This window comes from Fulmarus glacialis, unplaced genomic scaffold (assembly GCF_000690835.1).
Source record: "Fulmarus glacialis isolate BGI_N327 unplaced genomic scaffold, ASM69083v1 scaffold17388, whole genome shotgun sequence".
In the NCBI taxonomy this organism is placed as follows: Eukaryota; Metazoa; Chordata; class Aves; order Procellariiformes; family Procellariidae; genus Fulmarus; species Fulmarus glacialis.
This window is the reverse complement of record NW_009226497.1, coordinates 27774-52850: the sequence shown is the minus strand read 5'-3', so window position 1 is coordinate 52850 and position 25077 is coordinate 27774. Positions and strand designations below refer to the sequence as shown.

General features: G+C 35.8%; 1 protein-coding gene across 1 annotated transcript; it reads left to right on the top strand.

The window, feature by feature from the left end:
• Nucleotides 1-764: 764 nt before the first annotated feature.
• Nucleotides 765-20891, top strand: LOC104080433 (DNA polymerase alpha catalytic subunit-like; the record flags this gene model as incomplete). Its single annotated transcript, XM_009582831.1, has 8 exons — nucleotides 765-797; nucleotides 2355-2447; nucleotides 6104-6309; nucleotides 7540-7672; nucleotides 9266-9397; nucleotides 11397-11571; nucleotides 18828-19009; nucleotides 20760-20891. Coding segments are annotated over 8 exons (1086 nt in total), but the record flags the coding sequence as incomplete, so codon positions are not given.
• Between the last annotated feature and the right edge of the window lie 4186 nt (nucleotides 20892-25077).

The following is a 25077-nucleotide window of genomic DNA, read 5'->3' as shown; positions in this document are numbered from 1 at the left end:
TCCACCCCTCTCCACTATGCTGACCAGTATTAGAGATGGAAGCAGTAGTGTGCCCATGTGAGGTCTCTATAGCTATTTATAAGGTTTAGAGAATTGCTATTCAGAGCATTCAGGGAACTTGGGATGCACTCTTGGCTGAGCAGCAAACGTGGTTACACACGGATTTGCCCATTGATTCAACATCTGTATCCTATCTGTATGCCAGCTACTTGTCCCAGTTCTGGTTTCCCGAAGGAGTTTGCTTTTTGAAGATTCATTTTGAGATCATTACAAGGGTAATCAACCTTTTGACTAGGTTCTTGTTAAGTGAGCACCATCCAGGCTGTACTGAATAAGACAGGATGTTTTTGGGAAAAAACTCAATGACATCATGAGATAAGATGATGGATATGAAGGAAACAACTGACCTAAATTACTGAAAGAGGCTTAATTCTGGCAGTTCCTGATTAGGTTTTATTTGAGCATTTGATTCAATGTTCTTTTCTTCCTAAGGTAGAATGTGTGTGTGCACATGCAATTTTGAGATTTGTTTTAATCTTGTTTTAGGGGAGTTAATAATAGCATTAATACAAGGTCAGATGAGAATTTACTCATGTAATAGGAGTATTGAGGTGACTGTGTGTTGCCAGGAGAGAGGTGGTTTGCTTTGTTTTGAAAGGTGAGAGCATTTGGAGTTAGCAACCTAATGGATATGTTTGCATGTGTTAGCTTGTAATTATATCATACGCTAATCTTTGATTTTTTTTTTTTTTTTTTAATTTCAGATTTTGATGCATACCAAGGAGATGGTGCAAAAGGTAATGCTGAGCATTTTCATTAAACAACAACCCTTAAAGAGCACACCTGGTGAATTTTTTTTATTCTAGGAGAACTGTAACCCAAACAGACCTGAAATCACTTCTTTGGATGTCTGGTTTACAAATGTAATCCTTCCTAATGGATAATAGCTTTTTTCTTTTCCTACCATAGATATGATCTGGCCCCTGCTTGAAGCCTATGTGCGACTGTTTCAAGCAAATTAGCAACAGTGCTAATTAGAGTTTACTCATAGACCTGTTACACCATGTGTTCTAGTGTTTCATTATGGTTTATTTTTTGGCATCCTTTAAACTCTGTCACAGGGTGGTTTTTTGACTATATGGAGTTTAACATGGACATAGCCATGCTGCAGTTTTTACAACTGCATTGGTTTTCCACCACTGAAGACATCAGGTTTTCATTTTTTCAAGTTAGCATTATGTAATTGTATGTATCTGCCTATTTTTTTTGTTGACATTTACTGGTGTTTCACCTTTTTCCTTGCTATGCCTTCCATATGCACCTCGGGCTTTTTTGTCTAGAGTTTGCTCCATTATCCCAGAGTATTATGGCAGTCTGGCTGGTGTTTGAACACAATCTTTTCCAAGTAGGGCATTTGAATTGTTACAAGGATCAGAGTGAGAGATGACATGAAAGGCAGAGTGTCAGTCAGAGAGAAGGATTCACATAGGTGTTTGTGTTCATCTCCAGGTGGAATTGTTCAGTAGTTCAACCTGGGGATACAAAACTTATGGGTCATAGTAGCTATATACTTATCCAAAAGGAGTGCCTTGTTCTCTGAAATATCTGCTGGCCAGAGGGGGGACTAACACAGGTAATTAGATTACAGCAGAAGAAAAAAGATGGGAGTGGGAAGATGGAAATATGAAGCATAATCTGAAAAAGTATAAGAGCAGCAGCCTAATTTGGACAGTACTGTGGTATTCTCAGTTACTGTATCCACTAGCCAATACTTTCACTAGATTTGTTTGAAATAGAGTATCTAAGGTTTTTTTTGTTTTGTTTTGTTTTTAATCCAGAATGACTTTTTTTGCAATAGTATTGTGATGGCTACAAATGGGATAGGATACCTGACTATAGTATTATCTTTCAAGCACATTGGCTAAAAATCTTATCTGATTAGCCTGAATTTGTCCAGCAGTCTTTGAATATAAGTGATCTTCTTCTGTCCTAGCAGTCCAAAGTTATTTCTGATTAGAGTTCCTGCTGTTTCTCTAGATTAGACTTGTTCACTGACTTATTTTTCTAGCATTCATTTAGTAAAATTTTAACTACTTATATTATGTACACAACTGAACAGTGATTTTTTTTTTAAACGTATCAGTGGTTTAAGTTTCATTATCCTCTTTAAATTCAAATATGTCTTAATGAAATGTACAGACTTCTCAGTAAAAACTTACTTTACGTTTTTCTGCTTTTTAGTGTTTAAGGGATAATATACGGACAATGATCTTTCTGAATCTTGAAAATTAGGTGGGACTTCAAAAAGATGGAGTGGTTCTGTTTTGTTTTTCAAAGCAGTTTGTTTCATTTAGATGAACCTTGAAGTGATTTATGGAGACACAGATTCCATTATGATAAACACTAATAGCACCAATTTGGATGAGGTCTTCAAGCTGGGGAACAAGGTAAGGAATTTTTTCTATTTAAAGCTTTCCTATATGTGTGTGTTGTAACACTGGGTGGAGCAGATAGCATTAAGAGAGGACTCCATGGCATAAGCAGAGAATAGGCCATGAGGAAGAACTTGACCACGTATGGAAGCTATGAAGTAGTAAAAGCTCAAAGTGCCCTATCTTCAGGTGTAGCTATTCTGTGCATTTTTAAAAGTGATTAAATTAAAATGAAACATTTTGTTGTATAATGAGCTTTTTTACCAATCGTAAGTTACCAGTATCTGAATACTTGGTAAGCCAAAATGTAAGGTACAATTCGTCCATATTAGTTCCAGTTACAACGTGAACACAATTTTGATTTTAATGATTTTTGTTTTGACATGAGAGATGTCTATCAGTTTAGTTTTCTTTAGTTATGTAGTATGTATTACACTCTATGTACCATCAGATTTCCAGTGGTAAAATAAAATATTAATTTCCAAGGTATACTAGATACGGAAGAGATGTGTTTGATTAGCAGTTGGCAAATTGACGATGTTGGCAATTTATGGCTCTCTAAAATTGTGGAAGAGAAGTGAGAAATGTTCCAGAACATTTTAAAGAAAAGATGTGAGAGAAGTTGTTTTTGAAAGATGGAAGAAATTGTGATGAAAATGAGAGCTATGGAAGCTCTAAAAAACCCCAAAAAACCATAGAGGTTTTTTTCAGTATAATATTAAACAAAAGTCATGTATTTTTAAGGCAAGAGTGATTCTGGGTTTTTTTTAGAATACTTCTGCCTTCATGCTAAGTTGGTACTTTGAGAAGTATGCATCTCAGGAGCATGGAAAAAGGAATAATATCTTGATGTCATAACCGAGTAGCAGGAGAGCTGATGGCATGGATGAAAGAAATCTCTCTCTTTTGTTTGCCACATACAAGACTATATATAATTTCAAGTGTATATACACTAGAGTGTGAGAAAGTTTAATCTTACTCTAGCCACGTGTGTGTGTGTGTGTGGTTTCGTTGTGGTTTGGTTTTTGTCCCTCCCATTTGCTGGCTAAACATTATAGAAGAACAGTTAAATAATACAATTTTTATAAAGTCTGCCAGGATCATCATCATATGTTAAATACTTCTGACTTTGATTCAGGTTTACTGAGAGAATAGGTAGGTTTTTGAACTTGTCACCTGCTTAATGATTCTTTTTAAGAGTCAAATGTTAGGCTTTTTTATCCCATGTACTTCTGTATCCTATACCAGTTGGTTTTTTTTAAAAAAAAAAAACCACAAACCAAACAAAAACAACAAAAAACCCCCAAACAAACCCCAAAACCAAAACAGATGTGTTTTGATTAATGTTTTCATATTGTATACTTGATTTTAAAAGTGAGTAAACTTATGTCTGTAAATACACTCAACCCTAGCATCACAATTGTGAAATTATTCTTTCTGTGACATAAAAAAGTGGTTCTTGTGTTTCTTGTTCCACGTGTTTCTTGTTTGTTTGTTTGTTTATTCCTCAAGAAAGTGGTAGTGACTTTTTTGCAAACACTTCTATCATTTAGGTTTTCCTCATTTTGCACAATTCATATAAACAATTTTCAGGATAGACAATTGTATCTGTTCAGAGGAACACTCCAAGAAATGTCACTGTTCTGTTGCTTAATAATTTCTTTCCCAAAATTTCGTGTTCAAAGACGAGGGATATTTACATTGCATTCATGATACTTTTGCTTTAATGTAGACTGTTTGGAAGGCACACAGGTTTAATGCAAACAATTACTGTGAGAGCAGTTAAGAGTATGTACCCCTGTTCTGATGTAAAGTGTGAATTTATAGGTTGTCTTCAGCGATGAAGCATTCCTCTGAGAGATTAATTTTGTTTTTCCATTGGAGAAAATTCTCTCATCTTTTTTCTGAATTTTCCCATCTAATGCCTTGTCTCACAGTCTTCTGGTTGTGTTCGCTCCCGCCCTTTATCCCCCATTATTTATATCCATGCCCCTTTTAGTCATTACTCAGCAGAATTTCATACGTTTCTCATTTTCTGTGCATCCTTGTCAATCAGATTTGCTGGTACACTCAATGCTGCACTGTTGCTGGTTTTTAAGCACTTAATTAGTATGATGTAAAAAAAAATTGAAAAGACTTAAAAAAATAGCAGAAGAATGTTCAGAGGAATTGTTTGACTGATTTGCTTTAATTAACAAAATATGAACCTCTTGGCAAAATGGTTGTGCCTCATGATGTCCTTCATAATTTATAAATATACAAGGGATATAAAACTCTAAGGATAGACCCATATTATTAAAAGTGTTGATAGTTCCTGCAGTAGGAAAAATGGAGATCTAAGTGAGAAAAAATAAATACACACATATACATACACAGCAAAAATTTGTGAAGAAAGTTTTGGTTAAAACTGGTAGTGTGGGCCCAAAGCTAGATAGAAAACCAATGAGATTTTATGCTGAAAGTACTGTTCCTGTTTTAGTGAGGGTTATGCGTTAGAGGGCAAATGAACTTTAATTTATATAAAACTTCAGTGAGGCATGAGAAGGGGATAGTTCATAGTTGGTGGTCTCTGACAAGAGAACTGGAAGTAATGGAGGAGTAAAAGTGGATAGGGAGATACTGAAAATCAAGAGGGAAAAAAATTTGTAGAGGAAAGAAAATGAAGAGTAGAAATGTGAAGACAGAACAGGACATCTGAGGAGTGATACGCAGATATTCTGTTGAAGAAAGTAAGGTAAAAATGTATGAAGAAAGAAAAATGCAAGTGGGGACCTTCTTGACAAGCCAGTAGGTGGGTGAACGTGTACTGGAACCAAGGTTTGTTGTTGAAAGTACACGCTGTTTTGAGATGTTGCACTTCTGTCCTCTCAGAATAGAGTTAAGAAATGTGGAGCAACTTGATATTTGGTACTATATTAAGACAATATATCAAGTGCAATTTCAAGCTTTTGTATGTGGGTAAGACCTAGCCTGTGTGTAGAAAAATGGTACCTTTTCCTCTCAAAGAAATCAGGCTATAGAAAATGTAGGCATATTGTGGGGAAGGGTATAAATAAACACTTGCCCATTTGTGCATGTTTTTCCAGAACATACACACACAGAGCTCTGGTCTGCAGTCACAGTTCTCCTTCCCCTCCCTGGTTTAGGGGAAAAAAAAAAAAAACCAACCAAAAAAAAAAAAAAAAAAAAAAAAAAACCCCATGCCTTTGCAAGGCACCTTTTTTATAAAGCGATTTCCATATTCTGTCTAAGTGACTGTCTCTTATTTTTTGCTAGTGGATCCCTACTCTGAAATTCCTTGTTTGATTATTTTATGTGAGAGGCTAGATGGAGCAGCTGCCCTAGTAAAACAGGCAGTTATCTGCAAGGTCACATTCAGTCCCATGCTTCTCTGCCCTGCTTAATTTTGTTAGGGAGTTGGATATACCAAGCTGTAAATCCTGAAGAAGCCAATGGGTGAACCTTAATTTTAGTAGTAGCTCATAGTTACTACTGTGTACTTAATTTCACCATTAATGATATCTGACGAGTCTTTAAAATGTGTATGCAAACACACAGTGTGTAATGTTACTTGTTTTAAAACTTAAGAATTATACACTTCTAGATGGAAGTTAAATTTCTCCATAGTTATTAAGGTGTTACGTTTGGTTTTAATGTTGGTGCATTCACAGATCAAAAGTGAAGTGAACAAGCTCTATAAATTGTTGGAAATCGATATTGATGGAGTCTTTAAGTCCTTGCTACTGTTAAAGAAGAAGAAATATGCTGCTCTGACTGTGGAACCAACAGGAGATGGGAAATATGTAACTAAACAAGAACTGAAAGGATTGGATATAGTCCGAAGAGACTGGTGTGATCTTGCAAAAGAGACTGGAAAGTGAGTTTCTTTGTGGCATTGTCCTCTTTGTTTTGTTTTAAACAGTACGTGCTTCATAAACATTTGGAATCATGTGGCTGTTTCCTGAACAGTGCAGATTGGTGACTAATATCTGTGTTAGGGCATCTTAACTGATTTTTGTAGGAGATAGTGACAACATTACTTTTTGGCATTGGTAACAGATAACACTTGTGCAAGTCCAAATGTCTCTAATTTCACTATCTGTTTTTGCATCTTCTGTGGAAGCTGTGCATTTGAGTTGTCGCAATTTTGTATATGCAGTTTAATAAACGACAGCTGAAATCTTGTGAAAATGGTAGGCGCTATCAGCATTTGGAGTCATAGATTTTAGGTCAGATTGTTTTTCAAAGATGGTTAAAGAAGCTGATGGTTAGCTCTTTCAGCATCCTCTAATAAAGCGGGAAGTGCACCAGATGAGATTCTTCTGATACTTCATTATGATGGATATTGGATTGATGATTTATTAGTTGTCATTGCACAGGGCATTTTTGTACCGAAATTCAATAGAGATAATACATTTAGCACTGTAGAAAGAAAACTGGAGTGGGTGGAGAGGTGGTCATTTGGGGGCTGACTCAACTTACATTGCGTACTGCCTCTTGAAAACTTAAATAAATTGTGGTCCAAATGTATCCAAAAATGAATACTTTTTTACATCTGTAAAAATACACCACACACTTGCTTACTGTTCTTAAGACTTGCATTTTCTAAGAAAAGATGCATCATAATAGAAGCAAATTTTTCCAAGTTAGGAATGTATTAGTAATTAAAGCTATACAAATGTTTGAGAGTGTTCTTTAGTGACTAACTCTTCTGCAGCTGGCAGATCTTCCAACTACATTTTACAGAAATAGGCAAAACTTTGCTTACTTGATACGTTCTCTTGTCCCCCATCTTAAGATACCTGCTATGGAATAATAAATAGCAAAATGACATGGGAGCAGAAAATAGAAACCCATTGCACTCAACAATTCCAAATCACTGTTTAACATTAGAACTATTTACAATAATTTGCTTTTAGTAAAATAAGTAAATAAATAAAACACAACATGAAATATCCTGGCAGATTTCTATAAATTTCCCATCAGACTTCATCCTCATGCTCTTTAATTTCTAGAAGTAACTCAGTGGAAGAGAGGACTGTGTTTATTGTAATGGTTTTGCTTTGCATGTGTTAAACTTTTCTTCATTTCTGAACTGTTTTTACAGCTATATAATCGGTCAGATTCTTTCTGATCAGCCTCGCGACATAATTGTGGAAAATATTCAAAGGCGGCTTATACAAATTGGAGAAAATGTGATCAGCGGTCAGATCCCAGTAAATCAGTTTGAAATAAACAAGGTAAATGATGCCTCAGCTCTTTTCTGTCTCAGAAGAACTTTACCATTCCTGAATATATTGACTGCTGATAAAAATCTTTTTAATCCTTATGATGCTGTGAAATATCAGGAGTTTTATTAGATACTGAATAGCGCGGAACATACTGCAAAGATCCTATGATATGAGAAAAAATACCTTGTGGGGCTGGAGGCCAGTCTTACTTCCTCAGAATAGTAACTTTGTGTCTTGTCCCATCCTGCTGTCTTCCCCACTGATTCTGCACTTTGAGAATGACATGATAGCTTATGCTTTTAGGAGAAGTTTTCTCCTACATTGTCATTTTATATTTCAGGTTTAAAATACATCAACTGAAGAATGCAATGGAAAAGAATCAAACATTCTGTTTTCTAGAAAACCCATATAGAAGCATACTATTGTTAGTTTATTTCCCTTCAAAGCTCTGTAGAAGAAAGCTAATAGTCATTTTGAGATCTCATTCAAGACTTTCCTGCAGGAAGAAGTAAAATACTCTGCTTTATCTACAGGAGTGTTGGCAAACAGCATTGTGGTTTTTGTTTATTTTTACGAATCCTCAATGAAACCAATATTTTTAACTCCAAAAGCCTCCCCCCGCTGCTAGGGGGGTGTTTCACTAATGAATTGACAGTACATGGCTCTAATAGCCCCTCTCATGGCTCTAATAGAAGAGATTTCCCAAATTTGCTCCACCCAAAGTCTCTTTCTTTTGCCAGCCGGACATCTGTCTGCTCTGTAAGACTGTTGTTAATCAATCAGTTAAGAAATGTGTTCAGGTTGTCATATGAGTGTTAGAGAAATCAGTGATTTTTATGGTTGACTTAAAAAAAAGACTGTTCTGATGCAAATATTCTAAGAGTACTTAGTATCCCAGTAAAAGATATATATGGAATAATTTTCACTTTAAATGCTGAGTGTTCCTCTGTTTTACTACTATGGAAAAAAATAAATAATGTATTTCACTATTAAGTCAAATGTAAAAGTTGTTTCTAAGAATTGGGATGATGGTAAATATTTAAACGTAGCATTTTCTTTTATGTAAAAGAAAACTCATTGTGGAATCTCAGTAGTATGAGAAACACGGAAATGTTTAAATCCAGTTGTATCCTCTTGCTACAGAGCTTGTTAAATACACTTAACTACTTGATATTCAGATTTGGTGAACTGGTGTAGGGGTAAGAGGGTAATCTCTGCCTGTATTTTTGTATTTTGTGTAATGTTTTCATCTTCAATTTAGTTTAGTTTTAAAACAACTGCATTATATCTGTAACTGTTTTGAACTGTTGTGCTTTTAATGTAATGCATTTTTCAGACAATAATTGTAAAAGCATCTTCTTATTTTATTAATAGTAACATTTTTAAAGTATGAAGGACTGGTACTTAGACCTTAATGTCTGGAAAATACCTTCATTACAATTTTTTCATCTTACTTTTTTGTGTTGCAAATGTATTTGTGAATAGTAGATGGATGGAGATAGCTACTATGTAATCTTCTCTTTTAAAGTTCTGAGTTGTCCATCACTGAAGTAAAATACTCTTCTCACAGTTATGTTTCTGTTTCCTCCTTTGGTCTCTTAGGCATTGACAAAAGATCCACAGGATTATCCTGACAAAAAAAGCTTGCCACATGTGCATGTTGCCATGTGGATAAACTCTCAAGGAGGCCGAAAGATGAAGGCAGGAGACACAGTGTCATATATAATTTGTCAGGTAAAAATGTCTTTGTTTATAGCTAAATACTAGGTATTGCTTTGAGATATGGCAAAGAAAACCAACTCAACTCCTGGAAAAAATGTTTTGGCATTTCTTTGTAGTGAGGTTATGTTATGGTTTAAAATAGTCAGTTTTCTGTACTAAATTTAGTTTTATAGAACCAGAAAGAACCACTGTGATCAGCTCAGCTCATCTGACTACTTCCATATAGTGGCTGATAAAATTTCCCTGAATTAATTTCTGTTTGGAACTAGAACTTATTTTTAAGGAAAATACCGAGTCTTTGTTTTGAGGAGAAGAAAATTCTGGTGGTGAAGAGCCTGTCATTCTTGGAAAGCTAATTGGTGGTGGTGGTTAAATAGTGTCATTGTTATTTCCAGTCTCAACCTGTGTCTTTTGAATTCAGTCATTGGACCTAGCAGTACTTCTGTGGGATAGACTGGGGAATTTGAGAAACTTTCTGTTTTCAGGTGTTTATCCTATAAATGCTTATCATTATCTCACAAATATATATTCCGCTTCGGATTTGCTATTTTAAAAAAAAAAAGTTGGATTAGATGGACCAAGGGATCTTTTATGCCAAAATGATGGACTTGGCAATGTGACTTCTACAGTGGACCACTATTTCAGCTCCTTCATCGTTAAAAAATGAAAGATTTTTTTATTTAATTGAGAGCCTGGCATGACAAAGCTGCCAAGACTTATGAGAGCTGGGCTATGGGTACGGCTAAGCAATGGCAATACAAAAGAAGAATGTACTTGTTGAAAGAAGGGAACTGAAGGAATTGCATTGTAATTATTTTTGCAAAGCAGCTGGATGAGCTGAATAGTCCTAAATTAATTTTGTTCTGAATACTAAGTTGTCTGAAAGGAGTAGGAGGGACCAATGGCTTGCAGTCTGTCTTTATTAGTGATGGGTTTTCAGTCCGTAGTTGCTGACCCTATTGAAGCCAGTAGCTCATCTTAACTGAAAAATGAAGGTGTCGTATATTAATGCATTAGTTTCATTTTGCTGTAAAAAAGGCAAAAAAAGGCAAAAAATAAGCTGTGGTACTCCCCCCCGGCCATCCTCTAGGGTTTACTTATGTTACTGGATGCTTGCTAAAACACTACTTTAAGTTCTGCTCTAAGATTTTTGACACACATTAAAAATAAAATTTCCTAGCGTAGTTGTGGACTAGGAATACGATTCTACAGACCGAATGAATTACGTTTTCCAGAAGAGTACCATCTTCTTAGAGTTGATACTTAATTCCTCCATGAATACTGTTTTCATTTTAATTATTGCCTTCCCAAATTGAATTGTTTTTTCCTTATCTTCCTCTCCCAAGTTGGAGAAGAATGTAATGTATACTCTAACCTCTGAGTGGTGTTTCTCTCTTGGCTTGAGATGTCACCATGTGTTTCTTTCAGTATTTCCAAATATTTCAGAATTTCCTCTTTCAAATAGATACTATTGCCTCTGTCGTTTATCTGCATGCCAATGAATGATGGTCCATTCTCTGACCATTCATTCTATTTGTTTCTTTATAGAATCGAAGAATATAAATTTCCTAGCAAAACAGATATAGTTTTGATATCCATGACTTAGAATTTGCTTGTTGTGCAAAATGATAATGCTAGTTTAGTACAAAGTGAATCCAAAATGCATGCCCTCCGCGTATTTTTAACTGGGCTGATGGTTACAATGTGTTTTCATTGTGCATTTCAGAATTGACAGATGGGACTGTTTACTCTGTCTACTCTTACTGATTTGCACGTGTAGGCTGCAATAATACAAGCTGGATTTACATTCTTGAACTTGCTAGTTGATGCCAGCATCAGCAATGCAATTTTTTTTTACTACTGCTGGATTTGTATTGGATGCAAAAGAGAGTGATTGTGTAACAATTTTGCATTCAAATAATGCATAATATTTGAAGCATAATCCTTTGTATAGACTGAATGTGGATTTTACTTTTTTCACACTTAGTTTTGTATGTGTCTCCTGTCTTAGGATGGATCAGATCTCAGTGCCAGCCAGCGAGCATATGCTCCAGAACAGTTGCAAAAGCAAGACAATCTTACTATTGATACTCAGTACTACCTGTCACAGCAAATACATCCAGTAGTTGCTAGAATATGTGAGCCCATAGAGGGAATTGATTCAGTTCTTATCGCAACGTGGTTAGGTAAGTCTTCTAAATTAAGTTTATTTAAAGAATTACAAGAGACAAAGTGAGAAGTTTTAATGTATGTTTCTTAACAGAAATGCTTCCCAAAATCAGTCTTTTTACAATGAACAATAGCTGTGTTACACAGTCTGTGGAAAGCAGCTTGGATTGTAAGTGTATTTCTATGATTTTTGCAGAATACCATTTTTCAGAAGATGCTCATTAACATGAATTTAATCTTATAATCCTTGTTTCAGAGTTGCAAAAATTTACTGTTCATAAATGACAGTACTATTGCATGTCTTTGAGATTTCCTTAAGTTACTAAATTAGTTCTGGAGAGTGCATCCAGAACTAGCATCTTTCCAGAGAGAAACCCTAGCATCTCTAGCACCTTCCAGGGAGAAAGCAGTCATAGTTATAATGAAAGGATACAAATTTTTAGTAGGGTGTAAGTGAAGACTTTTGTTTGCTAGAACTGACCTGGTGGATAATAGAAACATAAAACCTTAGTAACAGTCTTGCCTGCTCCATATGGAGAAACAAAGTGACCCAAAAAAAAAAGTGCTGTAAAAATTATGACTAATGCTAGTGACCCGCAGAATCACCAGTTTTTATTCAAATGAGCAACAGGGAATTGCTCGTTAGAGTTGTTTTTCCTCTTAAGAGGGTGTTAAAGGAATTAGAATTAGAGATTTTTCTGCCCTACTCTGCCTCTGTCTTCTCTATTCCCTAGGCTTCTTACTTAGAAAGAAGTATAGATGTTGAAAAATTGTTAACAGTTTTATCCGGTCTCTTTCCATGAAAATACAATGCTGTGTGTGTAATCCTTTTAGTGTTGTTTCCTCCCTAAAAATGATTCACCAACAGACATGATGGATCTTCTTGATAAACAGAAATTTTGTGATTCGTATCCCACATCTAGTTCATTATTTTTAAAACTGTTACTCAAGGACACAGAAAAAGTTGCTAATCTTGCTGGCTGCTGAGTTCTTGACAAGACTGTCCTCTCCCACAAGGAAACTTTTTTAGAGAGTTGCACTGTGTCAGTTTAATAATCTCCTAATTGATGCTATGTCCATGTCTACAGGAAGTTCAGACCTGCAGAAATTATTTTGTTCAGAATTTTGGAACGCTCAAAGGAAGAGTTAGTCCTCAGCATTTTGTGTTTAGGTAATGGCCAAGGTCCAGGATTTGGTCACTGAAAACCACCCGGCAGCATGTTGCCTTCAGGACCATTCACCTGGGACACTGCATCTCTGTAGCTTCCTTACTAACAGCGGGTTCTGCTCATGGTGGGCTTGCAGTTTGCACTTAAAATGTGTGCAAGTAAGTTCCTGTCTTACAGGAATTTTGCTTGTTCTGGGAGGCTGCGAGGGTATTTCTTGGAGGCATTTGATGTTGCAGTGTGTCCTCAACAGCTCTGGTGCTTTGAGGAGGTGTCAGCCCTGCTTCACACGTGCAGGCTGACCATACAAATCATTCTGTTTATGTGGCAGGGCCTTGGTATACAACTTCCCCTTGATGTCAGGGTGGACTATGTGGTATGCCTGACTGAAAAGATCAAGCACTCTGGGTTAGGTTGAAGTGGTTTAAAATAGGCAGTAAACTTGTACTTCATTTAGGTAAAAGACAGGAAAGATTTCTGAAGCTAATTGGTTTTATTTGGCAAAAACTGTTAGTCTTGTAGAGTTAAGCTCAAATTCAGAATTGTTCCTTATTCACAACTGGCTCCCTTCAGGCACCTAAATTAAGTGCCCAGATCTTAAGAACTGTGTGCCACTTGATAGCATCTACTGTTTGCAAATGCCTATGCTGCTTTTTGTGCAATAGTATGTTCAAGATGAAAATTTCTTTTATGGTCTGTAATAGCATCATGCAGCTGAGAGTTTATTAATAGTCCACAATTGTCAGTCTGAAAACCTGTATGTATCTATTACAATCTTAGATCTGAAATGTGTTCAGTTTGACCTTGCTGTGCTGTAAAAATATTATCTCCTTCTCCAGCTTTGTTTTCTTGGGAATGCTTAAATTGAGCTTGGGGGTAAAGTCAGGTCTTTTTCAAAACTTCTGCTCTGCACTTAATCAGAGTTGTACATAAATCGTTGCAAGCTGAAGTTATCTTACAGCTTTTTTTTAACAGTATCGGAGGGATAGTCAAGTGGTTTTGTTTCAAAGAAATTGAAGGTAGTTTACAACATACAAAAGTGTACAAGATACTTGAGTCCAGTTTGCTAGAACAAGCAAACATGAAAACCGTTTACTGTTCTGTGTTGCTAAGTTGGGCTTTTTTGCTTAGTATTTTCATCATGTTACACATCCAAATTCCTGTCATTTTTCCTATCTTGTTGCAAAAGAGCATATTTTTCTGTTCTGAAGAAGAAAGCTGGTGTTCTGGAGGATATCTAAGTGTCATATCTGTGGACCAAAACTTGGTTGCATTCTCATTGTGTGCGTCTTCCTCTGCCTGATCTGGTCTATTGTGTTATGCAGGGTATGTGTCTGCATAGGGAGAATGGTTGTAGAAAAAACATCTCAGTTTCGTATTTAACGGAATCTCTTTATAAGGTGAATGTTTCATTGATATGTCACCGCATTAGTCCAAGTAGATAAAATTGAGCTCTGCTTAGGGAAGCTTGGCTCATAGCAAAACAGTGAAAATTCTTTGTTCTGTCTGTGCTCAAAACAAGTTATTTTAAGCTATTTTAGATGCCGAAGAACAAAAGCAAATAACCACACCTAAAAATTGCAGAGAACTCCTTAAATATCATATTTATTCACTATGGAATCAAGCTGAAAATTGCCTTTTGTTTTTGGACATTTTGGGAGGTCTGCCTAGCTTTTGAGAGATGGAAATTCATTGTTCCTAAAAACAAGACCCTCATGGGCGTACTCCTGCATTCACTCTCTTTTTCCTGAAGTTCTCAAGAAAAAGCAGTGACAAGATGAGGATTGTTACGGTTTCTGAAACTAAGTAAAGTGTGCGATCTGATCAGTAATATCATTCAATAAATCTGATCTTCTTAAATGCTTGGAGACCTTACTTCATCCTGAAGATACCTATAGCTTTTAAACGAAAAGAACTGTATTGGTAGAACAATTCTCTTAACGTATTTAAAGTAAGGGGTTTTTTTGTTGATACTTGAGTACTGCTCCTGGTCTCAAAGAAAAATCACATGTTATTTCTGTGTTGTCAAAAGTATCTAAACATTATGGAAGGAGAGTCATTTAACCATGAGATTTTTGTAGCTGTTACTGCGTAACATCATTTTCTCTAAATTATGGAAGTTGCTGACTGCTGTCTTAGACTGTGTCATGGTCTTCTGAAAGAGATGCTTGCCGGTGGATGTGCACGTTGATGCTCTGCAGATTGCTTGGCATTTGGGCATTTCTTAGGAAGGCTATCTAATTTCAGGGAGTCATTACTGGGTCCTGATGAGGCTTGTCATTAAGAGTACTGCCCAGTACCGGTTCCTCATTCCACGCAGTTGTCTGCATGTTAGCTGGTCCTTGTAAGGAAACCCACCACCACCTTGAAGATGCTGTCTTTTTTTTTTTTTTTTTCCCGTCTTCCTAGAGAGTCATTTAATAGGTGCCTTTAGTAGACTATTTAGCAGCTACTCGGGCTGACCCTTCTGACAGAAGCCAGGACAGTTGTGCTCTCCTTGTGGCACGCACAAATTACATCAGGTTCTGTCTTGGTTTTCTCACATTAGGGAGTGAAGCGAGAGGAGAATGATGGAAATTAAGATTAAAGTAATGACAAAACTTCATGGCAATACAGTAATAAACCCCGAAGTGTATCGATTTTGCTGTCTGTGCTCTAGCTGGGGTTTTTTTGAGATGCTCTGGACCTGCTTAGACACAGAGACTCGCTGAAGTGCGTCGCGTGTTCTGACTGCGCAAGAGGCCGTTTTAAGGACCCCGTGCAGAAGGCACGCTAGCTTTGCAGCGCAGGAGGATCTCTGAGAAAAATAAAAAAAGCCCGCGTTTCCGAAGGGCAGAGGCCTTGGCCGCCCGGGGTTAGATTCAGAGGGCGGGCGGGCCCGGCCGGGCGCCGCGTCGCCCTGACTGAAATGCGCGGCCGTAGCCTCGCGGTGGCAGCACCGGATGCCGTTTCCCTGCCTCTCACAAAATGTCTACCGGGCAGAGGTACTCGCGGGGAAACTTTCCGTGCTTCCTGACTGACCTGCGGCTGAAATACGAAATCCAGGGAAAAGCCCTCGGCCTTTGTTCAGCGGGCCGCGGGGAAACCGGCCGGCGTCCTGCCAAGCGGCTGCCCGGCGGCCGAGGCTCTGGGGCGGCCCTGCCTTGCTGCCTGCCGCGCCGTTCTTCCCTTGGGGAGGGTGGAGGCACGGCGGTAGCGGTGTGCGTGGAGGGACGTGTAAAAACGATCTGCAGAAATGTTATTTTTGAAATGCTGCGATGAGTAAAATTTATTTGACCTTTTTTCAGTTTCTTGAGTGACCTCTTTTGCTTGCTAGTTAGTGAATCTTTTAATAATTCTATTAAATAACTCAGGAACAAGTCCTGGAACTTGCTTTTATTATTTACTTTTGTCACGCTAGGTTCATCCACGTTTTTTTAATGTTACATTTCTTGGTCACGCATGCAATCTTGCAGTTTTGTTGAGGTCAGAAAGCTTACCTGTGGTACAGGTAGTTTAATGATAGACCTGAAGATTTCCATGTCACAGTAAGTCAAAGTCCCTTTGATTTTTCCTGATGTCATGGAAAAAAAAGAAGAGTTCAGAGAAGTTCACCGATTGGTCTCATCCTATTCATTTTAAAATTACCAAAACCAGATACTTTTTTTTTCCCCCCACTCATCAGATAGTCCCTGTTGTGTTTACCAAGTAGGGTAATATGACCAGTGTGACCTGGTCCGAGAGCATACCAGTTAGTGTGCTGAAATGGATTAATTGAACCAACTAACTGTTCCTGAAAGGAGATAATAGATAAAATAGGTTCCCAATTCCACAAGATAATTAAGGCAGGCATGTTCTTTAAAAGCCTGATTTGTAGTCCCTTTGATTTCACTGGGGCTGTTTGCACACCAAAAGTTAGATGTACACTTGAATCATCACAATATTTTTCCTGTTGTTTTCTCCAGCCAAAACAGCTAAGAAAGTTCAGAGATAGGTGTGATTTAAATTATTTCAATGAATAACTTTTTTTCTTTTTCCTGTTAAATTATTACCAAATGTCCAGATGCTTATTTGCTGTCATTGGTTTTGACTTAATATTGGAAAACTGCAGTTGTCTGAAGACCAGAATTTATCTCCTTTTATCTTTTATTTAGTGAACTAATTTGCTCTATATTTGCCTTTTGGGAAACAACCAAAGATAGATTTCTAGCTGAACTTTAATGGCATCTGTATCGGAAAGTTGCAACGATGTTTTTTCATTCCACTTCTGAACTCAGAGTAAACTGAGAATTTTTGTTTGTATTCACCATTACTGTCTTAGATCCAACCTGCTGCATACTTAGTTGATTTTTTGCAAAATCTTACTACTAAATTCAAGTCCCTTTTCTAAACCTTTTATATACTACCTGTGTGTTGCAGAACATATTTTTTTTTCTAAAACAGCAAATATATTACCAACCCTTTTAAAAAAAAAAAAAGAAAGAAAGAAAAAAAAAAACAAACAAAACTGCACAGTCTTTTTTGGGGGGTACCATATGTATTAGAGTGTAAAATAAGCTATTAGCAATGTTTTTTGCTATGTTTGCTCTTCCTTTTAATGAATAGTAGAGAACTGTATTAAAAGTTTAAGAACCTCTTGGAGGTGAATTGTTACCCTTATGCATTGACATGTGTTTCTTTTGATAAAATTGGGAAGATTGATTAAATTTTAGTGAAATCCCTATTCTATCAAGAACTAAACAAACTTATTTGGCAATGGAATTCTTCCTTGTCCTTGAGTTTGTTTTATGATTGCAAAATAGAAATTCAGACTAGCGATAGTCAAGTCACACATATCAAATCTTTTATGTAAAGACAATCTATATCTGCATGTGTAACAGAACTGTTTCATATGTGCAATAATATTTGTCTAGTTTAACTGAATATTGTTCCCAAACATTGTCTTTAAGTCTCCTGGTACTGTGCAGTAAGGTTAAGAACAACTATAAAAATCTAGCTTCACTTTCTATTTGTAATCTTTCTTGCTCTTCCTATAGTAATTATTACATTTGTTACTGAAGTTTACACAAGATATGGGTTAATACATGATAACCTGTTACTTGGCTTAATTAGTCTCTGTTAAAAATATTTTTTTAAGTGCTTCTCTTTGATCTTTTCTTCTTAATAATAAAGTAAGCCATAGTTTTCCAAACGTTTTCTTCTACGTGCTCATTCGATTAGTTTTTTTTTTCCTAGCATGCGCTATTTGCTAGAGTTAACAAAAAAAACCTGTAAATGGGATACATGGACTTTTAAAAGGTTACACATGACAAAGGATGACAAAACCCGTGGATTTTTATTAAGTTTACTTTGGCAGTCTTATTCCTAGGGCAGTGAACTTCGTGCTTGCTTGCTTATTTACTTATTTGTGGTTGAATCAGTATTTTTAGGATCTCTTTTGTGTATTTATTTGTTTAAAATCTTGAGTTCTGGCAATCAAAAATAAAGCATTTTGTCTCCAGTGCTGCCGTTTTAAATGCTGCTGCTGAATTTTAACCACTGCATTAGATTGAAACCTACATGCTGTTAACCACTGAGCCAAAATGAAATCGACCACTGCATTGAAATCAGAGTTGGCAGTTGTATACGGACTTGAAGGAGTTGCTAATAGCAGTGCACCCGCGTTTCTTTAATGGGGTTTTTATTCTCTGTTTTCAGTTTTAATGGTGCCATTTTGATTTAAAAACTGTTTCTTAATAACGATGCACATTTTTTATTGAAATATTTTCAGTGTAACTTAAGAAGAAAATAACAATAAAGCCATCCGTTAGGAGTGTTTTCCTCAGAAACAAAATGTTCTGTTGCATATTCCCATGATAATGCAGTGTGCTTGTTTTATTTATAAAGCAATCTTGCGTAAGAAGATAAGTAAGAAGATTTCTTCATGTTTCGTGAACCTTTATTCGTGGTTAAAAATTGTAAAATGTATTTATGTTTTATAGAGGAAGTTTTGCTAAGGAGAGATTTTCAGCTTCTGAATTTACATTTTGTAACTTTCTTTTGAATCTGCTTCACCAAGCATATGAAAAATGAGCCTACTTGCATGGTTGACCTCTTAGTCTTTTGAAATTTTTGTTTCTTATTAATAGGACTGGATCCTTCCCAATTCAGAGTCCATCACCATTACCATAAAGATGAGGAGAATGATGCCTTGGTTGGTGGCCCAGCTCAGCTCACTGATGAGGAGAAATACAGGGATTGTGAAAGATTCAAGTTTTGCTGCCTCAGATGTGGAACAGAAAATATTTATGACAATGTCTTTGATGGTTCGGTTAGTTTTTTTTTTTCCTGTTTCATTTCAGTTCATCAGTGAGGGAGAAAAATACTTGTAGAGAGAACGGCTTTTCAGATAGGATTCGTATGATGTGGGAGAAGATACCATATTGTTTGAGTCCTGCTATTTATAGCTTTGGAACAGAAATTTGCTGATAGGATAGTGCTGAAATATTTTTCCCATTTTTGCGTTTCAGCTGTGCCGTCTGGCAGAACGTGTGAGATATCTGGCTTCATTAATCTGTTTGCCCACAGTAGTGAATGATTGTTGCTGTAACTTTTTAAGGAATCCTTATCTTAACACCTAGTAACTTCCAGTTCTCTGTTTAATGAAACTTTCATATAGCAATGGCAATTTCTTATCCTAAATCATATTAATTGGAATGAAGCAGTTTTGAAACTTGTGTTTATCTTGCTACATCCCACCTCCCTTCTTGACAGTAAGGTTTTTCTGTGTTATCTTTCCTTCTGTCTTTGTGTATTGAACATAAAAAGTCATAGGGGTACATTCTTGTTGAGACGTTCTGCCAAAAAATGTATCTCTGTCCTTGGATCACAACTTGAAATAGGGCCAAGTATTTAACTCTACAGAGATGTTATGTATGTATTAGTCATTGGCAAATTAGCAAGCTTCAGAGTAGTGAAAACCTTGAAACTGAAAGCAAATAAATCTTTTATCTAAATTAAAAGTAATTATTTTAAGTTAATTTGGACAAACAGCAGATGTTTTGCATTTTTTTGAATCAAAATAAAGCAGTCTTTGGAAGCAAGTAAGAGGAAAAGACACAAATCGAGTGATACTTTGTGAATCCTTGACTTTTGTTCATTGCAGCTGTAAATAAGATAGTTAATTGCATGTAGGCTCGACAACTTGCAGATGGGCTAACTGGAGAGAAGTGGATGTCAAACTCCTTTTTTTAAAAAAAAAAAAAAAAAAAAAAAAAAAGCCCCACCAAACAACAAAAGAATCCCCTAAACCAAACCAAAAAACCCGCCTCTCTTCCACCTGGAATTATTTAGTGTTGTGGGTGGGGGTTTAACCAAGATGGCTCACAAAAGCTAAGTCTTACCTTGAAGGAAAGTTTTCTAAAAGTTGTATAACTGTCCAACCTACCAGCTGGTTGTTATTTTAATGAGAACTCTACCAACTTAGTTTCAGCTGTTCACACATCACTTCCAGGTTCTGAAATTTTAATGTCAGGTGTTCAGAAGGTTTTGAAAGTAAGGGGAATGAGATGGTGTAAAACTGTAAGAGCTATTCTTTGCACTTGCAGAAGATAAAAGATGATCATGTTATTTTTGTTTAACGAGGTTTGTCTCTACTAATTTCATAATCAGTATCTATAAGGTTGATTTCAATGTTCTGATCAGTGGTCTTGGGCAGAACTTTGATGTCCCTGATAAAACAACAAACCTGTGTTGTTTGGGGGGAGACAGGGGAGTGTGATTTGCCCATAGATGAATTTTTTTTACTCCACATCATTTTTTGAATGATTAACTTTGTAGCAGGTGAAGAAGCATGTTCTCCAAAAGACCTTTCATTAAGAAGAGATTGGGAAAACTGTAGGTCAGAGAAGTCTTTATATGGGTGTGGCCAACTGTCATGGGAAGAAAGAAGGCCTGGATATTAAAGGCCCTTTAAGACTATTATTTTTAAAAAATATGTATTATGTCTAAACTCCTGTGATACCTTCTGCTACCATCATCTGTTGTAATGATGCATGCTGTTTTTACACTTCTGTTTTCAGGGGCGATTTATTGAACCCAGCTTGCAAAGGTGCAGTAAGACTGAATGTGAAGAGCCTCCTTTCAGCTATGTGATTCAAATGAACAACAAATTACTGTTGGATATTAGACGCTACCTCAGAAAGTACTATAATGTAAGTATTCAGAAAATATTCTGCCATATGAAATGAGTTTTCTAAGTGGTGCTGAGTTTTTAGTGACTGTCATGTTACTTTTTTTTTTTAATAGTCCAAGGTAATAGCATGCAACATCAAAACTCAACTTTATGAAAACAAAACAATCAATTAATGATTTCAAATACTAATTTAGGATGTTTGTTTTCTCAGTTCAGTCTCAAGTCAAGATAGTCAGATGTATTTAAATGTTTGTAACTCTGTGTGTCAGCATTATTACAGATGTAGTAGCTCTGTTTTCTGGATTTTTAGACAAAAAGGTGCAGAGTTGATTATCTTAATGCTTTTGAGAAAATCTATGAAGCCTATCAAATACGCAGATACCAGTTTCTCATGTAATTGAAATCTGATTCTCTTTCTCCAACCCAAATTGATGTATATTGTGTTACATTGTGAAAAGGAAAACTGAATGTTGCTCTGTAAAAATTCTTTGAAGGACAATAGGAAGGGGAATACTATGAATCTTTCTTCATAATGGTTGGGAGAGGAAAAAAGAGGAGAAAGATGGGTAGGTAATTAATTTGATATAATTCTCTTTTTTGAGGGGCAGTGCAAGAAATCCAAAGTGCCAACGGTAGTGGTCGGCTTTGTAAGGCATTGTGGAAAAAAAAATGTGTAATATTTGAAATTCCCATCTTCACATTGTCCAAAGTGGTGACTGGTTAGGAAAAAAAACCACCATGATTTTTAAATTATATCAGTATGTTTGCATCTCTAATACGCTGGAAGCATCACATTTTGTGAATTGGCAGATAGCCATTTTGGTCAAATTTTCATAGATCATCTCATCCTATTGCCTGCCTGCCTTTTTTGGTTGTCCAACGTTACCTGTTTTCACAACTTGAGGGTAGACATCAATCTTGAAGGCACTCCTAACCTTTGGGTGCTCATAACCTTTGATATATTCAAAACTGTAAATTGTTTTTGAGTATTTGGCCTGTAAATGAATGGCTTACCTAATTCGTGGTGTGTTTTCTTAAGTTTTGCAGACAGCAGCTACAATGCTAAGAATTATCATTATAGCTTAATGCTAAGTGTGCATTTGGTGTTATCTTTCTTTTATATTAGTTCTTATTGCAGTTGTAGGTAAGTGTTTTCTAAGCTCTTTTCTGGAAATGTAATAATTTCTGAATGTATAAATACTTCTTTTGAAGGTCTTTGCATCAAAAGGAGCACAAAACTTTCTTAGAGTATTTAAAGTCAGGCAGTATTTCACAAGGTAGGGATAGATTGTTCCTTTCTGTTGAAGTTAAAGGTAGATGACTTGGACAGGTGAAGTTACCAAAATGCGAGATCTCACATTACTTTATTGCAAAGTCCCACTGGCTGCAAAATTATCGTTCAATTGATATACATTATATATACATATTATATTAAATTATACAATGTGTTATTAAATAATATGTCAAAGTAATTTGTTGACACTGACTGCTTTTGTATAAAAGTTGCTACTGATTAACTTTTTTAGATTTAGTGTATGTACATTATGATAATACACAATGCCACATGCTAAGTAATTGCTGACGTATAAAGTGCTAGAAAACATGTGCATAAGATGTGCAATAGTAAACTTGGTGAATAAAGGAAGATACATTCAAGGGCAGGAAAAATTCTTATTACTGATAAGAACAAAAAGTGGTGTAATATTTTACTCTGTTCTCCTTTTTTATTCCTTTTTTTTCCCTTTTTTTTTTTTTAAAGACCAAGCTGTGAACCAAACTGTGAAATGTTTCAATATTGAACATTGCAATTTGCTTACATTGTATTAAAATCTATTAATTGTCTTACTGCATGGTATATAGGATAATGAAGTGTCCTTCAAAAGGAATTTATTTGTCCGTGTAAGTAAAAGCTTTATAAACTGTGTTATATTTTTAGTACTGAGAATTTACTTTTCACCTAGTTAGCTATAATAATAAGGTTTAAAACTACTTTTTGACTGTGGAATACATTCAGACTTTGGAAATGCGAGATTATTGTATCGTAAAAAGTAATTTCCAAATTGCACAATAATTTTCTTTTTAAAAAGGGGCTTTCCATGAAGTTGGGCAAGTAAACTTTTTGTCCTGTTAGCTCTTAAAAATCAGATGCTGTGACTTTTAGTTTATTCCTTTCATCAAGTACTTGTAGTGACTGTATAACAGCTGGAGTTGAAATTCATCAAATGGATGTTTGCACTAATAAATATAATCCTATAAGCTATAAAGATACACCTAGAAGTAGTATGGCAAAGAACTGTCTGAACAAAACATTTGATGAAACTTTGAGATGCTTATTTAACAGACTCCTATTGTAGTGTTTGCGTCTGAAAGGCGCAGAAATACAAATTTAAAATAGACAAATATATTTTCATACCATTAATTTTTTTTTTTTTTTTTAGATATTACTGTTGTTTGTGTGTTGGTCAAATGGCACATAATACAAAAAAATGCGAAAAAAATTTTTAACCTTTAAAATAATGAGCTACCTTTTATGAAGACAGCCCTATCAAGAGCCTTTCGGCCTGATCCATAGCTCACTGGAATGAATAAGCTTACTTTTTTCAGTGAGCTTTGAATCAGATTTTTTTAAAGTGTTTAAGATCATTGCATGTTGTTTCCTTTAGTCTATTGAAATGCTTTTATTTGTGGCTGCGTAAATTTAGGGGCGGGGGGGAGTGCCATAAAATCTAAAAGTGGAAAATCTACTTGCCCTTTTTGGCACATGAAACTGATAAATAAATAAATACAATGGTGATATACTTCTTTCCTTTAAAAAGATGCAAATGTAAGTGCGTAAATAGAATTTTGTAAACCTCCTACAATCTCATTGTTTTTGTAAATTACTTGCCTTTATATAAAATTTTCTGTTTCCACAATCATTTTTTGCCATTAAACATTGAAATGTTTTATATCTGTCTTCCAAAACATATCTACCATTGCTCCAGTATTTATGGATTTCTTAATGGTATTAACAATATCAATTTTGATAATCTTACTCCTAACTGTAAATATATCTAAAAAATGACATGCAAAGATTTTATTTCTTTTCAGAAATGCATTATTCTATGAGAGATTGATCCTGTTGTGTGCTTGCTTTTTTTTTTTTAATTCTGCTTCAGAAGAGCAAATAGATGAAAAGAGAGAGAAACGCTAGCTAATCTAAATTGGGAAATGAAGAGGGCTTTTTTAAGCATGAAAATTTCATCATCTTGTCAGCTGGCAGAATGCCTGCTGTGTGGATTCACAAAGGCTAAGAATTACACTTTCATGAAATTTTCCTCACTAACTGCCCTGGTTAATTTGAAAGATAACCCACTGTTCTAATTCATTCCTCAATTGGGCGGTGCAGGTTTTATCTTTGATCTGACAAAGCATTTGTGTTAATCGTTTTGGCCCTCTACTAGACACTCTTGGGATTGTGCTTTTACAATAAATGTGTCTGTGATAGCTCTTTAGTCTATTATACTTACAATAGATCCATAGAACTGGTAATTAATTCTGTACTGCTTTGGAAATGGGGAAGAATAGGTGTAGCTCTGTCAAGTGCTGCTGGGAAGTTTGTTTAGCTAGTTCATTTTTGAAGTGTTACCCTCAGCCATCAATGAAACATCCATGCTAGGGAATGGGTGAAGGCTGAAATATGCAAGCATAAATGTTAAAACTGACCAACTTCTGTGCATAAGGAGGGTGTCATTTCATTTATAGTAAGTGGATCTAATTATTATGATGGAAACTGTTTTGTGTTTCTCACTAGAATATTCAAATGCTCATTTCTGAGCACTTGGTAAATGAATGCCATCTCTTAGATCCCCTTTTAAAAAGCCCTGTAAAAATCAGTATTCACATCCATAAAACGAATCCCATATCTTATTCAGCTGTTGAGGTGTTAGTTTTGCCAACTAAAAACTGAATAAAAAAGCCCAACATATTGTATATGCCATTTGAACAGTATCAAAATTCATACTGAACTGCTTGGACTGGGAAGCTGTTGTCCCTGAAGCAGCCGTTTTCTAATCTTGTTTTTAAATATGCACCTGTGGTATTATTAGTAGTATATTTATAGGCTAAAAGCTGTTCTTATATAGATGCTCTTTATATGCTGTCTAGTTAATAGTGCATGGCATCTTTAGATCTTTTTATGTTTTTCAAAATGTGTAAAATGATGC